The 13,745-nt window shown below is 25.8% G+C and overlaps 1 protein-coding gene across 1 annotated transcript; it reads left to right on the top strand.

Annotated features, from left to right (window-relative positions):
- Window positions 1-749: 749 nt before the first annotated feature.
- LOC101237864 (post-GPI attachment to proteins factor 2) lies at window positions 750-13,300 on the top strand. Its single transcript, XM_065813117.1, has 6 exons — window positions 750-1,031; window positions 6,352-6,604; window positions 10,869-10,975; window positions 11,077-11,185; window positions 12,692-12,789; window positions 13,094-13,300. Exons 1-6 carry the CDS (start codon window positions 882-884, stop codon window positions 13,145-13,147), a joined length of 771 nt encoding a protein of 256 aa, XP_065669189.1. The 5' UTR covers window positions 750-881; the 3' UTR covers window positions 13,148-13,300.
- The last annotated feature ends 445 nt before the right edge of the window (window positions 13,301-13,745 follow it).

Genomic DNA, 13,745 nt, shown 5'->3' with positions numbered 1-13,745 from the left:
GAAAAAAGCAAAACTCTATTTTAATATTTAGTTTTTGATCTGTATATATATATTTTTGTTAATGGACCCCAAAAACCACACAGAAATATTACATTGGTTAACATAAAATATTTTAGCAACTGTTTTTTAAATTTATTTTCTTTTAATTTTTTTGCAGAAGTATGAATTAAATCTTTACAAAAACCTTCATTTGCAAACTTAAATAAAAATTTCAAGTATTTATGGACTATAACGTCAAAAAGTTATAAAATTTTTAAATAAAATATTATAGTGCTTTTAGTAAAATTTTCATAAAATTATGCTAATTTAGTTATTTTTAACAGTTTTCTATCAAAAATCTTGTCAAATAAAAATTTTTTATTATGTTCCATGATAAGGGTTAATCTATGAGTTACAGGTACCAATGTGAGCGTGTGGCTTTTGGGGTCCATGAGTTTTTGAGTCTACCTGCATAGTGACTTTTTTATTATAGATAATTGGACTACCGACGTGAAATTAACATTAACTGGACAGAAAAGGATTTTATTAACAAAAACGTAAAACGGCACTGTTATAAAACTAAAGGCAATGTGATTTTTTGATGCCAATTGCTGTTGAATGTTAAGTACCGTAACATAAACTAATAGTTAAGTGTAGCTCTGTATTATATTTTAAATGAAACATGTATATATTGCACGAAATTTGATGCTGCCCGAAATTCGTTAAGTCTAAATATTTTTAATAAATAGTTTTCGCTTCTTTTTTTAATTATTGGTATTTGTTGTTGTTTTTACGTTTATGCGGAAATCTAAAGCTGAGTCTAGCCGCCCAGCGTTTATTGTGATGTTTCTAATTGAAATGGATAATTCCTTTTGTAAACTTTGCTATTATGAAAACGATATATGAATAAAAAAAGTAAAATGGGTTCTATAAAAATCCAATTTTCAAATATAGTTTATCTATCAATATTATTTCCTCTACTTTCCATTTTTTCCTGTGTTATTATGTCAATGTGGCTACACTGGGACGATGTTACTTCTACTCATTGCAAAGTATATTGTTAGAAATTTGTGATATATATATATATATATATATATATATATATATATATATATATATATATATATATATATATATATATAAACAATTTTAAAATGTGCAACATCTTAAAATTGTTTATATAATACAATATATATATAACAGAGCAATAATAAATTAGTTGAAAATCACTTAACAAATTTTTTTTTCCATTCAACACTGTGCTTCATCAATAAAGACCCGTCAGAAATGCATCATCATCATTTCTGAGATTTTAGAGCTGCAAATCATCATTTCTGATGAGTCATTATTGATGAAACCATTATTGAAAAATTTTTGTCAAGTGATTTTCTACTAGGTTATATATATATATATATATATATATATATATATATATATATATATATATATATATATATATATATATATACACGTATATATATATATATATATACACGTATATATATATATATATATGTATGTATGTATGCATAAATATAAAAAAATATATATATGTCTCTCTCTCTCTCTCTCTCTCTCTCTCTCTCTCTCTCTCTCTCTCTCTATATATATATATATATATATATATATATATATATATATATATATATATATATATATATATATATATATATATATATATATATATATATATATATATCTATATATATATATATATATATATATATATATATATATATATATATATATATATATATATATATACATAGGTGTGTGTGTGTGTGTGTGTGTGTGTGTGTGTGAAATTGGTCAAATATTTGATTGTTATACATCATTTAAGTTACTTTAATATAGTATTTCTGAGGTCAATGTTTTATTAAAGTTTAACTCATTTTGATCACGAAGAATTTAAGGATACTGTGATCGTTTTTAGGTTGTTTTTTTAAACTTAAAATGTTATAATTTTTTCAATTCTTATGAAAATGTATTTAATTTGTTATCAAATAAAAAAAATTTTCAAATCCTCTATAAAAATTCTCTATATATGAATTTTCTATTTATGATGTTCGAAATCAAAATTTTAATTATAAAATTTAGCCCTTTTTTTTAGCTTCATCATTCTTGTATTTTCTGTAAACCTGGCACAGCTTAAGTTCAATACTTGATTGATCTAAAAAATAAGTTTAATTTAGTTTGTTTTGCAATTCTTAATTTTGGTAACTTATTTAATGAAAATACTTACTTTGCATTTGCATTAAATTTTTAAAGTATAATCTTATGTTGACTTGTGACAACTTTTATTGTGTAAAAAAAATAAATAATCATCCTAAAAATAACACGACAAAAAGAGTAAAAAATTAAACAACAAATTTATGAAATAAGATTCTACACTTTGTAACATATCATTTTTTAAATACTGTTGACTTTTTATATAAAATGGGGTGCAATATACAGAACAATGACAATTATCCTTTCTGGGTTGTATTTTTAAGTTTTCTTTTTACCAAATTCACTCTTAACAAGATTTCAATTATGTTGTCAGTTACCAGAAAGTAAAGAAAAGAGTTTAAAAGAGATGTAATACTTGACAGAAGACTTCAAAAAATTGTAAGTTTTATGAGTTGGGAAAATATTTAAGCCAGAGAGGATTCTAAATCATTGTGTAATGTGGTAGGAAAATGACAAACAACAATTATAGGAGAGAGGCTTATGATAATATGACAGAGGCTTAAGCTTATTAGCACTTCAAACAACATTTTTAATGTATTTTTGGATCTTGCTTAAAAAAGAAAGTTCCTCATTAGAAGAGCCAGCCCAAATATGACAACATTATTTCATCTACAAGTATGATTAAGAGATTTATAGAGGGAGAGAATGGAATCAGGAGTAAGAAATTAGCAAGCACAATAAAATTAAAATTCACTATCCACAACAAGCTACAAGTTGCTACAGAAGGTAAAGGTTGCTACAGAATAGTGATTATGTTCAAGATTGGTTGCCTATTCTAAGAAATCAAAAAGTGATGACTTGTCATCACTTTTTGATTGTCAAGACTGAAAAATATAGTTGTGCTAAAGAATTAGCAAAAGAAAACACTTTAGAGGTAAGAACCCTTAATACCATTTTTCAGCAAATAGAAATACAAGATTTAATTAAACACTAGTTTAATTGTCTAAAGAATATTGAAATGAGACTGAAAAACACTTTTGTTAGTCTGTAACACATGCTGTAATACATTTTATGTAAGAAAAAACTTTAGGACTTAATGTCTGGGTGATTTGGATATCTTACAATGGAATAACCTGTTTCTTTGAGATAGTGGGAAGAGCGTTGTCATTAGATTCATAAGATAAATTAGGGGAAAAGTTCTTTCCAAATAATTCTTATCTTTATAAGAAGTAATAAGTACAGCCCCAGGTATGAAAGATGGAGTTTTAGACTTACTTTTGTTAATGACACTGTTAAGACTAAGTCAGACTTGATTAAGACTGCAAAGACCAAAAGTCTGTGATAAATTTCGAGTATTATGAGTATAAATTAAGAATGGCATTTTGGGAAAAAGAAAATAATAAAGTATAAAGAGGGTGTGATTGAGTGAAGCAGTGCTGGAAGAAAGCACATTAGGGTGGTTCAAAAAACAACTTTTTTAAAAATAGTCTGCTGCACTTAACTAAATGTGCTCTATATAATACAAAAACACTAGGTTTAAATTTTTTTTGAATAAAAATTATTTTTAGGTGTCCCTCAAGACCTTTAAAAATTTGACAGGTCCCTAATATTTTGAAAAAAAAGTTTTTCTAAAGTATGTTAACCTGGTACTCAAAAGAAGCAAAATTATATAAAAACTTCAAGAATAATAATCAATTTGCTTAAAAAGCATGTTTAAAAAAATTATTTTAAAAAAACTTAAAAATATTGACTTTTTTTTATTTTTATCTTAAGAACAATAGTTTTTATTTGATTATATCTGAAAAAATTATGCTGATTTTGCTAAAAAATATAATAAAAAATATAAAATTACATAATATGAAACAAATGGTAAAAAAAAAAAAAATGAAATTATATAATATAAATAATGGTTTTAAATACTAAATTAAATAATTCATGCATAAATGTATTTTTACTATTTGTTACGGTTTAAAAAAAGAAAAATTTTTAGCATGCACTTTTTTATGCAATGTCCACTTATTTCCACTCTTATATATGGCCAATGTCTACTTATTTCGACTCTCTCTCTCTCTCTCATATATATATATATATATATATATATATATATATATATATATATATATATATATATTTATATATATATATATATATTTATATATATATATTTATATATATACATATATATATACATATATATATATATATATATATATATATATATATATATATATATATATATATATATATATATACATATATATATATAAATATATATATATATATATATATATATATATATATATAAATACATACATATGCATATATATACATATATATACATATATAAATATATATATATATATATATATATATATATATATATATATATATATAAATACATATATATACATGGTTTTCTTTGTAAAGCAGTTATGACAGTATTATAGAACTTAAAAAGATTAATTTAATTATTTATAATTTTTACTACAATTAAAATTAGTTATAAGGAACTAACCTTTAAAAGTATAGTAAGGTAACCTCAGTTTGCAGAATTTGATAAAATTGAAATGTGCAGAAGTTTTGATTCAAAATTAAAGTTAAGATTTTTTTAATGCTTTTTTTTTTTAATAGAAAACAGTTTAATTGTATTTTAGTAGTTATTAAATATTGGTGCAGTCGTTGTCAAAAAATTTGTTTTGTGAATATTGGTGCAGTCATTGCCAAAATATTTGTTTTGTGAATATTGGTGCAGTTGTTGTCAAAAAATTTGTTTTGTGAATATTGGTGCAGTTGCTGTCAAAAAATTTGTTTTTTGAATGTTGGTGCAGTTGCTGTCAAAACATTTGTTTCCTGAATGATAAATATTGTTTAAGAAATTGAACAAAAAAAATTCATATTTTGAACTTCCTTTGATCAAGATCTAAATTTTTAAATGATTGCTTGAAAAATAAATACTTAACAATAACTTAATGTTTATAACTTAAATATTTATACACACCATTTTTTTTACAAGGATTAAATATTCTTGAATGGTGTAAGCATATATAAATAAGTTGCTTTGATAATGTAAAATGCATACATTGTAAGGCTTTTTCACTAGGTCTGGGATTAGTAGTTGGCTATTAATAAACTTGCAAAACTAACAGTTATGCAGAACAGTATAATCTTAAGTTATAATTTACCAGCTTATTTTTCTTTATCAATCTTTATATTACAGCTTTAACTAATTTATGTTTATTTAAATAAATAAATAATTTTTTACCAATTTTTTAAATTGTATAAAAAGATTACTTCAATTTTATAAAAAATAATTTTAAATCTAAGCAGTGGAAATGTTGCAGTTAAATAAAAATACAATCCAAGAAAATTAAGTTTAAAATATAGAAGTATAAGTATTTTTTTAGTAAATTCAGGCAGTCACCTCCACCTAATTTAAAGTTTTGTCTTTAAAGGGCAGCTTACCAGCTTTACTTAATTTAGAACATTATCTGCTAACAATGAATGCATCAATAAACATTATTCCTCTGTACACTTCTGTAATATTTCATAACAAAGTTTCTTCAAATATTTTTAAAAATATTCAAACAGTTGAATATTTAAAGAAATCTATTACTCAAAAAAGTTCAAGGCTGAAAGAAAGCTGTTTCCATATTTCAAGGCTAAAAAAAGAGCTACTTCCATAGTTGTAGTTATTTTTAGTTATATAAATTTATATCTTAATAAAATATTTTTTTGCAAAATATATTAGTGGTGATTTTTTTCACAAGATTTCCTACATACATAAATAGTACTTTCCCAAACCCTCAGTAAATAAATGTACTGCAGTCTATCTCTATTTCAGGATGACCTCATGACATTTTCAAATTTAAAAAATATCTCTGTTGCTACTTTTGATTTATATTTTCAGAAATAAAAAAAAAGTTTTAGTCTTTAATGATGGCTGCAATAGTTTTTATATAGCTTGTTATCATTAAAACAAAATAAAATAATAAGGTGTGTAAATAGAGCATGAAAGAAATAAATAGAGATAAAAATTAATGGAGATGAAAAGTAATTTAGTTGGATAGCTCTATGAACTTTAGCATTTAAGAATATGTGAACTTTGGTTTGAAGTAGGAAAAAATGTAATTAGTTCTTTTTACTATTATTTAATTTAGTTTATTTTTTTTAAATTACAGTTGTAAAGAAATTTACTTTATTCAGGTCGTGAACTATTTTCCATCCATTAGTGCAGCAGTTGATAAATCTCCTGAGAAATACATTTGGAGAATTGCTATTGGTTTACATTCATTTCAGAGATATTTGATTGCATTTGCATACTACCACTTCTACCAAGATTCATTGCTTGTTGCTGCGAGCTTCTTTAGAACTCTGGTTAAGTTTGCTGTTGCTGTTAATCTTCTTGAAATTACATCGTTGATTTTGTTAACATATGTTTCTTCTACAGATAATTATGGTATAAATTGTTTTTTTGATTTATTTTGTTGGAGCATAGAAGACTGTATAATGAAAGGTAGAATAGACTCTCAGCTTGGCTTTTTTGATTAACTATATCTTTAATTGCAAAAAAGTGTACATTCATTTTTTGTTATCAAGACAAGACCTAGACAAAAAAATATTGCCAAGACCAAGACAAGACCTAGACAAAAAAATATTGCCAAGACCAAGACAAGACCACAAAACACTTTAGGAGGGGGAATAAAAGCTATTTGACCATACATAAGTTTTTGAAAAAAAAATGTATAATAAAAATAAGATAAAACTAAAACTGCTAAATAATTTGTATTTATGTATAAGCTTTTTTTCAATCACCAGCGAATCTTGCTTGATTGAAATTTTATTGACCCACATATATATTTTGACTAACATATTTTGTTCAAGGCTGTCTACCTCAAATATTTAAATATATTAATTATTTTAGTCAATCGAGTTTCATGACCTGTTGCTTATAACTAATTTTTGACAGTTTTAAAAGTTGGTTTTGACAAGTTTTAAATTTGGAATAAATAAAATTTATTTTTAAGCAAACAATTAAAGTTTGTAGTGTTGTGGTTATCAATTTAAAATTTAAAAGAAGCTTATTTTAAGATGTTGGATGCCTTCAGTTGTAATTAGGTAAACAATTCTAATATCTTTAATAATTCTACAAGAATTATTATAACTATTCTAAGAACGCTATGGATTTTGATTAAAATTTTTTAATAAAAATTGTTAAAACTGCGTAGTTGACTATTTGTGAAAGTAATTGCTTTTATTTTTATTTTTTATTTTTACGTAAACATTTTATTTAAGCTGACGTAAACATTTTATTTAAGCTGACGTAAACATTTTATTTGAAATTAAAGATTTTGCAGGAAGTTCTGGACAATTTTTTAATTTGAAATTGAAAATTTTACAGGATATTTCCAACAATTTTAAGTTTATTTTTTAACTTTATTTTGCTATATTTAACTAATTAATTTACAGTGTGGCTTTTTTATTAATAGAGAGATTTTTTTAAAATTGAAAAAAAGAACTTTTTTAATTAAAAGAGAGAACGTTTTTGATTAAAAATGAGAACTTTTTTGATTGGAAAAGTAAGCAGATAAAGAAATTAGTTAGTGCTTTATTTGAATTAAATTTGTATTGGGTGCTAAAAACAGTTATGGAGGAAATAGCACTAAATCAGCAGCTTGTACATTTCTCTAAACATATAATGGAATTTTATTTTTAATGCTATTAAGAGTATATTTGTGTAACAAAGTTTTTTTCATATGAATGATTATCAAAAAGACTATTGATAAAGAAAAGAAAAAATAAGGAAACCTAGGATGGAATCCTGAAGCATTTCTAGAACAGAACTCTTTAAAAATAGGGGATTGTATAATAGTAAATAAAGACTGCATTGCTTCTATGATTACTCAAAAAAAAGAAGAGTGTTGCCAAATAAAAAAAAGTACTAAGTTACAAGGACCAAAATAGTATAAATAGTATATCAAGTTTTTTGGCTAGAGAGAAAGCTAGAAAAAGAAGGCTAGAAAAAGACCAGCATTCCAGACTTCTATGTTGAAAGCCAAACTTAACTTTTCCCTTATTGTACTCAATTACAGAATAATAAAATTTCTTGAATACTACCTTGGATACTACCTTGGATACTACCTTGGAAAACTTTAATTTTTAGCAATTAAATAAGAAAACTTAAATCAATGTTAATTTTTAAAAGTTATGTGGTCAAGTTCAAAATTAAAATAGATTTATACCTAAATTTCTGCCAATAGATTTGGTAAGAATCTATGTAATGTCAGAAAAATATTGATCGTTAGTATAATTAGAATGAAGAGGTTCTAACTAAATGATATCTGAGATTTAGTAATAACAGGTTCAATTATAAAAAATTAGCATCACTTTCTGATAAAAGATATAAATAAGCATCACTTTCTGATAAAAAAAAGTTTTTTTCTTTGCTGATGTTAAAAAATACTTTATTCATTTTTTTTCAAGAGTTTTTTTAATGTTTGTTTATTTCTTACTTTTTATTTTTGTTTTAATTATTAATTCTGTAGTTGTTTACATTACATAGTTATTTTATGGCTGTCCTAATCTTACTGGACTTTTCCAAAGCTTTTGACAGAGTAAGCCACAAAACTACTAAACATAAAACTAAATTGGTATAGGTTCGATTTAAAATTAATTGCTCTGATTTCTGATTTTTTAAAAAGTTGATGACAACGAATAGTTTTAGATGGTGTGTATTCTGATTGGGTAAAGGTAATAAGTGTTGTACCACCAGGATCAGTTCTTGATCCACTATTGTTTTTGATATAATAAATGATATGCCAGAAATAGTCAAAAGTTTTTAAGCTTTTTGCAGATTATAGCCAGCTGGTTGCTATGAATAAAGACAATATTGATATCATATCAGTTCAAAATGACCTAGATGCCCTCATAGACTGGTCCAAGCTATGGGAGATATTGTTCAATATTGAGAAATATAAGTTTATGAAATTTGGCAAAAAACCAAGCAAAAATCTGAAAAACTGCTATTTTACTATAAAGACAATATTGGAGCTGTTTTTAACCTGGAAACAACTAAAACTGAGCAAAACCTTGAAAACAGAAATTTAGTTTTTTTTGTCTGTATTATATTGACTTTTCTGGCCTTTTCTGAAGCAAATTTCACGATCACTGACGTAAAATCTCTTGATCTAATTATGTCACTTTCAATGTATAATAAATTATTTAAGTGTCCCATTGTTCATTAAAGTTCATACTTTTCTTACTCCAGTACAACTCTACTGTACTGGAGTAAAAAAAAGTACTTTCTTCACAGTTTGTGACCATAAGAGAAAAATAAATTCTTAACTTTTCAAATTCTGGACTGTACTGGAGTAAGAAAAAGTATTTTCTCCACAGTTTGTGACCATAAGAGAAAAATAAATTCTCAACTTTTCAAATTCTGGACTGTACTGGAGTAAGAAAAAGTACTTTCTCCACAGTTTGTGACCATAAGAGAAAAATAAATTCTCAACTTTTCAAATTCTGGACTGTACTGGAGTAAGAAAAAGTACTTTCTCCACAGTTTGTGACCATAAGAGAAAAATAAATTTTCTACATTCACAAACTACTCTTACCTAAAAAGGTGTACAAAATGGTGTGTAAGATTTGCACATTTGTACAATTGCAGTTCAACACAATCAGTTTCAAAGGGTAGTGACAATTTGGCAAACAGAGAAGTGAATAAATTCGCCTTGTCAATTAGCTTCAACATCTTCAAAATGTGTTTCACATATAAAAGAAACATCACCTCTCATACTATAATCAGGCAAAGATTGTAGATGTTTAAGAAAACCAAACCTTTTGCTGGTTGTGTTATATGCATTAACCCTCTGTTTAAGATCAACTAACGATTGATCAAATATAGGCATTAAATACGTAACATTAAACTTATCAGAAGGTGATCACTCTAGATCTTCTGAGTCTCCATAATCCCATCATGATTCCTTTTGCGCTTTTCCCTTGCTTCATCTTTGTACAAATCAGTACCCAGATCCTTTCCTTCCTTTTCTGTGAGTTGCTGTAAATTGGCTCAGAAGAAAATTAACAAAATCACCTAAAGAATGAAGCAGTTCTTTAGCAGTGTTGGGATTGATGTCTGACTCTTGTAAGTACTTGCTAGTTAAATTGAACCTATTCAGAATTTTTAACCATTTGAACTAGGGTACCTGTTTTATGATGACTCATTATATTTTTTAATCCTGTTGCTTCAATTCATGTTTCTAGCTTTTGAGAAATATCTTGACACATGATATCCAGTATAGATTCCACTTGTGTATAGCCAACCTGGAGGGAGTGTACAGCATCATCATTAGCATCACAAATAGAATACTATATTTTTATTAATTTATTCACAACACCTCCCTAGCTCCCAAGATATTGGTTATGAAAAAATTTGAAAAACATATGAAAAAAAAATTGTTTCCCTAAAAAAAATAATGTCACAGGCCAGAGGGCCTATTTTTTTAAGAGCCTGGGGCTGCAGCCCCATCAGCCCTCACTTTAATATGGCACTGTATTTAAAGTATTTAGAATTTTTATTGAAAAAAGTGAATTAAAAAGGTGAATTGTGATTACAACTAATTGTAAAAGTTGTAAAAATTTGTAATTTTGTGAGTTTTTTGTTGGCATAACAATTTTGTTGATTGATAATAGACTAAAATATTGACAAGAAATTTTTTTTTTAGAGTTTCACAAATGGAGTTTTATTGGTTTCATTTTGTTTTCCTTTATGTTTATGGTGACTACTTCTTATTTATTTTTAAAGCTTGGAAGAATAAAACAGAGTAAAAAGGTAAACTTAATTTGATTTTCTGAAATTTTAAATATTTTTTATTCTGTTTTTTAATTGTTCTACATTTTGTAAAAATTTTAAAAATCTCAAAATATTTTTAGAATTATTTCTCGTTGAGGCAGAAAATGATATTTCTCACTTTAAAGTTGATGTTCTTTTTTTTAACTATGTATTTCTTTGTCAGACACAATAAAAGTTGTGAACCAGGAAGTATCTTTTCACTGTGTGAAACAAGTAGTTAAGTGTATTGCGCAATTTCTAAGCAATAAAAATGTATTCTGTGTATAAACAAAAAGTATAAGGTTTTTTATAAAATGCAAAAAGTTATAACAAGAAATATTTTTTTATTTCAAATCTATTGAGTTAGCTAAAAAGTTATAACAAGAAATGTTTTTTTATTTCAAATCTATTGGGTTAGCTAAAAAAGTAATGAGTTTTTTTTTTTTTAAATACTTTTAATTCCACTAATCTTAACCGATATATGCACCATTATTTTTTATGACCTCTTGCCGACACATAGGCAAAGAACAAGTGTCATTGGCATAGAGATCTTAAGACTTTGAATCAAAGAAGTGATTATGATGCTTTCAGAGTGCCTCCTTTTTGTCGAATCTTGCATTGCGCGAGCTGTTTCTTAGTGATTGGAACGAGTAAGAATTAGTTAAGTTAATTATGGCGTATGAGGTAACACTTCCCAGCCAAGCTCTAATTTTTTTTAGCGCATCGATTTTGCAATTTGAGTACGGGGATTTTGAGGGGGTATTGAAAGTAATAAAGATTGTTGTTAATCGCACTTTTTTTTTTTTGTTGCTTGAAACTTGTTGAATTCAGCACAACAGGTTGCTGTAATAATTGTGGTTTGGTGGTCCGCGCATGCCCTACCAAACCAAAGACAACACATTTGGTGTGCAGATTGATTTTCGTAATTGGTTTTGGCATTTGTTCCAGCCCTAACTTTTGATGTGTGATTCGTGTAGAGTATCCACTTTTCATATCTGGTAATGATATGGTCAAGTGTGAGTTTAAAAGTGTCTAATTAGTTCAGTTCCTGTGGTACTCAAATGCCGAACTTGAAAGTCTTTTTCCCATTTTGTGCAAATGGTAATCTGTAGTACCATAAATGCATCGAAGTTCGCTTGCTAAACAGCGTAAAGTCTTTTTTGATTAGCTGCTCTAAATACTAGTCTAATATTTGTATTGATCTTGAAATGTTAAATCGCTGTTAAACGGCACGAAAGTGTTAAAACCAATGCTTTGCTGTCGCCACCAAATCATGAACTATTTCTATTGCAAATACTTAGTGTGGCTTCAACTGTTGACTGGCCTAATTGAAACTCATAAAGCAGATAAAACTTGCTAATTTTTGCGATATACAGAAGTTGTGATGCATGAATTTTAATTGACCTGATAGGCCGTTTCACACTGTAAGTACACTGAAAACATAAAATCTCTTGAAGCTTCCAAAACCTTCTAGGAATTCTTAGAAAATATGGTTATTATTATATTTTATTTTTTTTCATTATTTTTTAACCAACCCAATATAATAGTTATAACTTTTTATCATAAAAACTTTGATTTGCTTTTTTGCAACTTTGAATGCATAATATCTGTTTTCATTCAATTTTTGTGCGTAATTAGCCAACATTTTTTTTTTATAGCGCATTTTATTGGTATTATTTTTTAACTTATTTTTTTTTAACTTAATTTTTTTTATAGTATATAGTTTATTTGCGCTATGTGAATATGCTGTTGTTACATTAAATATTCTTTTCCATGGAACAGCTTTGATTGACTTTCGAGGTGTTTATATTGAGGTAGGTCCCATGTCTTTATTGATAGAAAATCACTACAAAGGCAAGAAATAAGCTTAAAATTTGGATAGCTTCTCCCCATAAACAACCATCTGATATATCTATCTAACTATCAAATAATATCCGTCTTATTGATATAATTATTTATTTATAGTATTTATTTATATATTTATTATTTATTGTTAAAAATTGTCAATAATTTCTTTAAATATTTTTAAAATTATCTTTCTTTTTACATTTTATAAAAATTTTGAATCTATTTATATACATAACTGACTGCAACCAATCATATTTTGACATGGTTTAGATACCTATTAACGGCATACAATGTTCTACATCCAAACACGCACAAAACATATAGGTCTTGCTTTAAATTTTTAAATTGTATATTGTATTTAGAAGAATTATTTAAACATAACGAATTTTTTTAATAGGATTTTGAGTTAAAATATATTTGTAAAAATTCAATTGTACAAAAAATTGATTTAAAATAAATATTTCATACTTATTCGAACTTGTTGTATTTTAAGTGTCTTTTTGTAAATAGAACGAAATTTTAATTAACAGGAAACTTAAAAATTTTTTTTTTTCGTCTGAGAATTGTAAAACGTTTTTATTCATGGTCGGGTTTAATAGCATAAAACTTTATTTGATTTTTAGGAATCTTGCAAAAACTTTTCTACTAATCATGCTCATAAAGGTGAAACATTTGAGCATCTTTATGTTGAAATCTGATCATTTTTTCATAGCTTAAAACCCCATGCCTAAAGTGACTTTTTTTGCTGTAAATAATTTTACTAACTCGTTTTTGGACATAAAGAAATTTTTTAATTTTTTTTGTTTGACAACTTGCCTATGTAATGTTTGCGTAGGTAATGACGTAATACTTTCATCATACTAAAGGTTTACTGTGTGAAAGCCATGATAGATGTTTTTCTAAAAAAACTGCAAAAAGATGA

The sequence above is a fragment of the Hydra vulgaris genome, chromosome 12, assembly GCF_038396675.1.
Source record: "Hydra vulgaris chromosome 12, alternate assembly HydraT2T_AEP".
Taxonomy (NCBI): Eukaryota; Metazoa; Cnidaria; class Hydrozoa; order Anthoathecata; family Hydridae; genus Hydra; species Hydra vulgaris.
This window is presented reverse-complemented; position numbering and strand designations above follow the sequence as displayed.

Excerpts from the sequence above, each read along its gene's own strand:
- LOC101237864 (XM_065813117.1), top strand. The coding sequence starts at position 882 with ATGAATAAAAAAAGTAAAATGGGTTCTATAAAAATCCAATTTTCAAAT. Across the intron at positions 6,605-10,868 it reads TTCTTCTACAGATAATTATG|AGTTTCACAAATGGAGTTTT; the intron begins GTATAAATTGTT and ends TTTTTTTTTTAG. Across the intron at positions 11,186-12,691 it reads TAAAAGTTGTGAACCAGGAA|TATATAGTTTATTTGCGCTA; the intron begins GTATCTTTTCAC and ends TTTTTTTTATAG.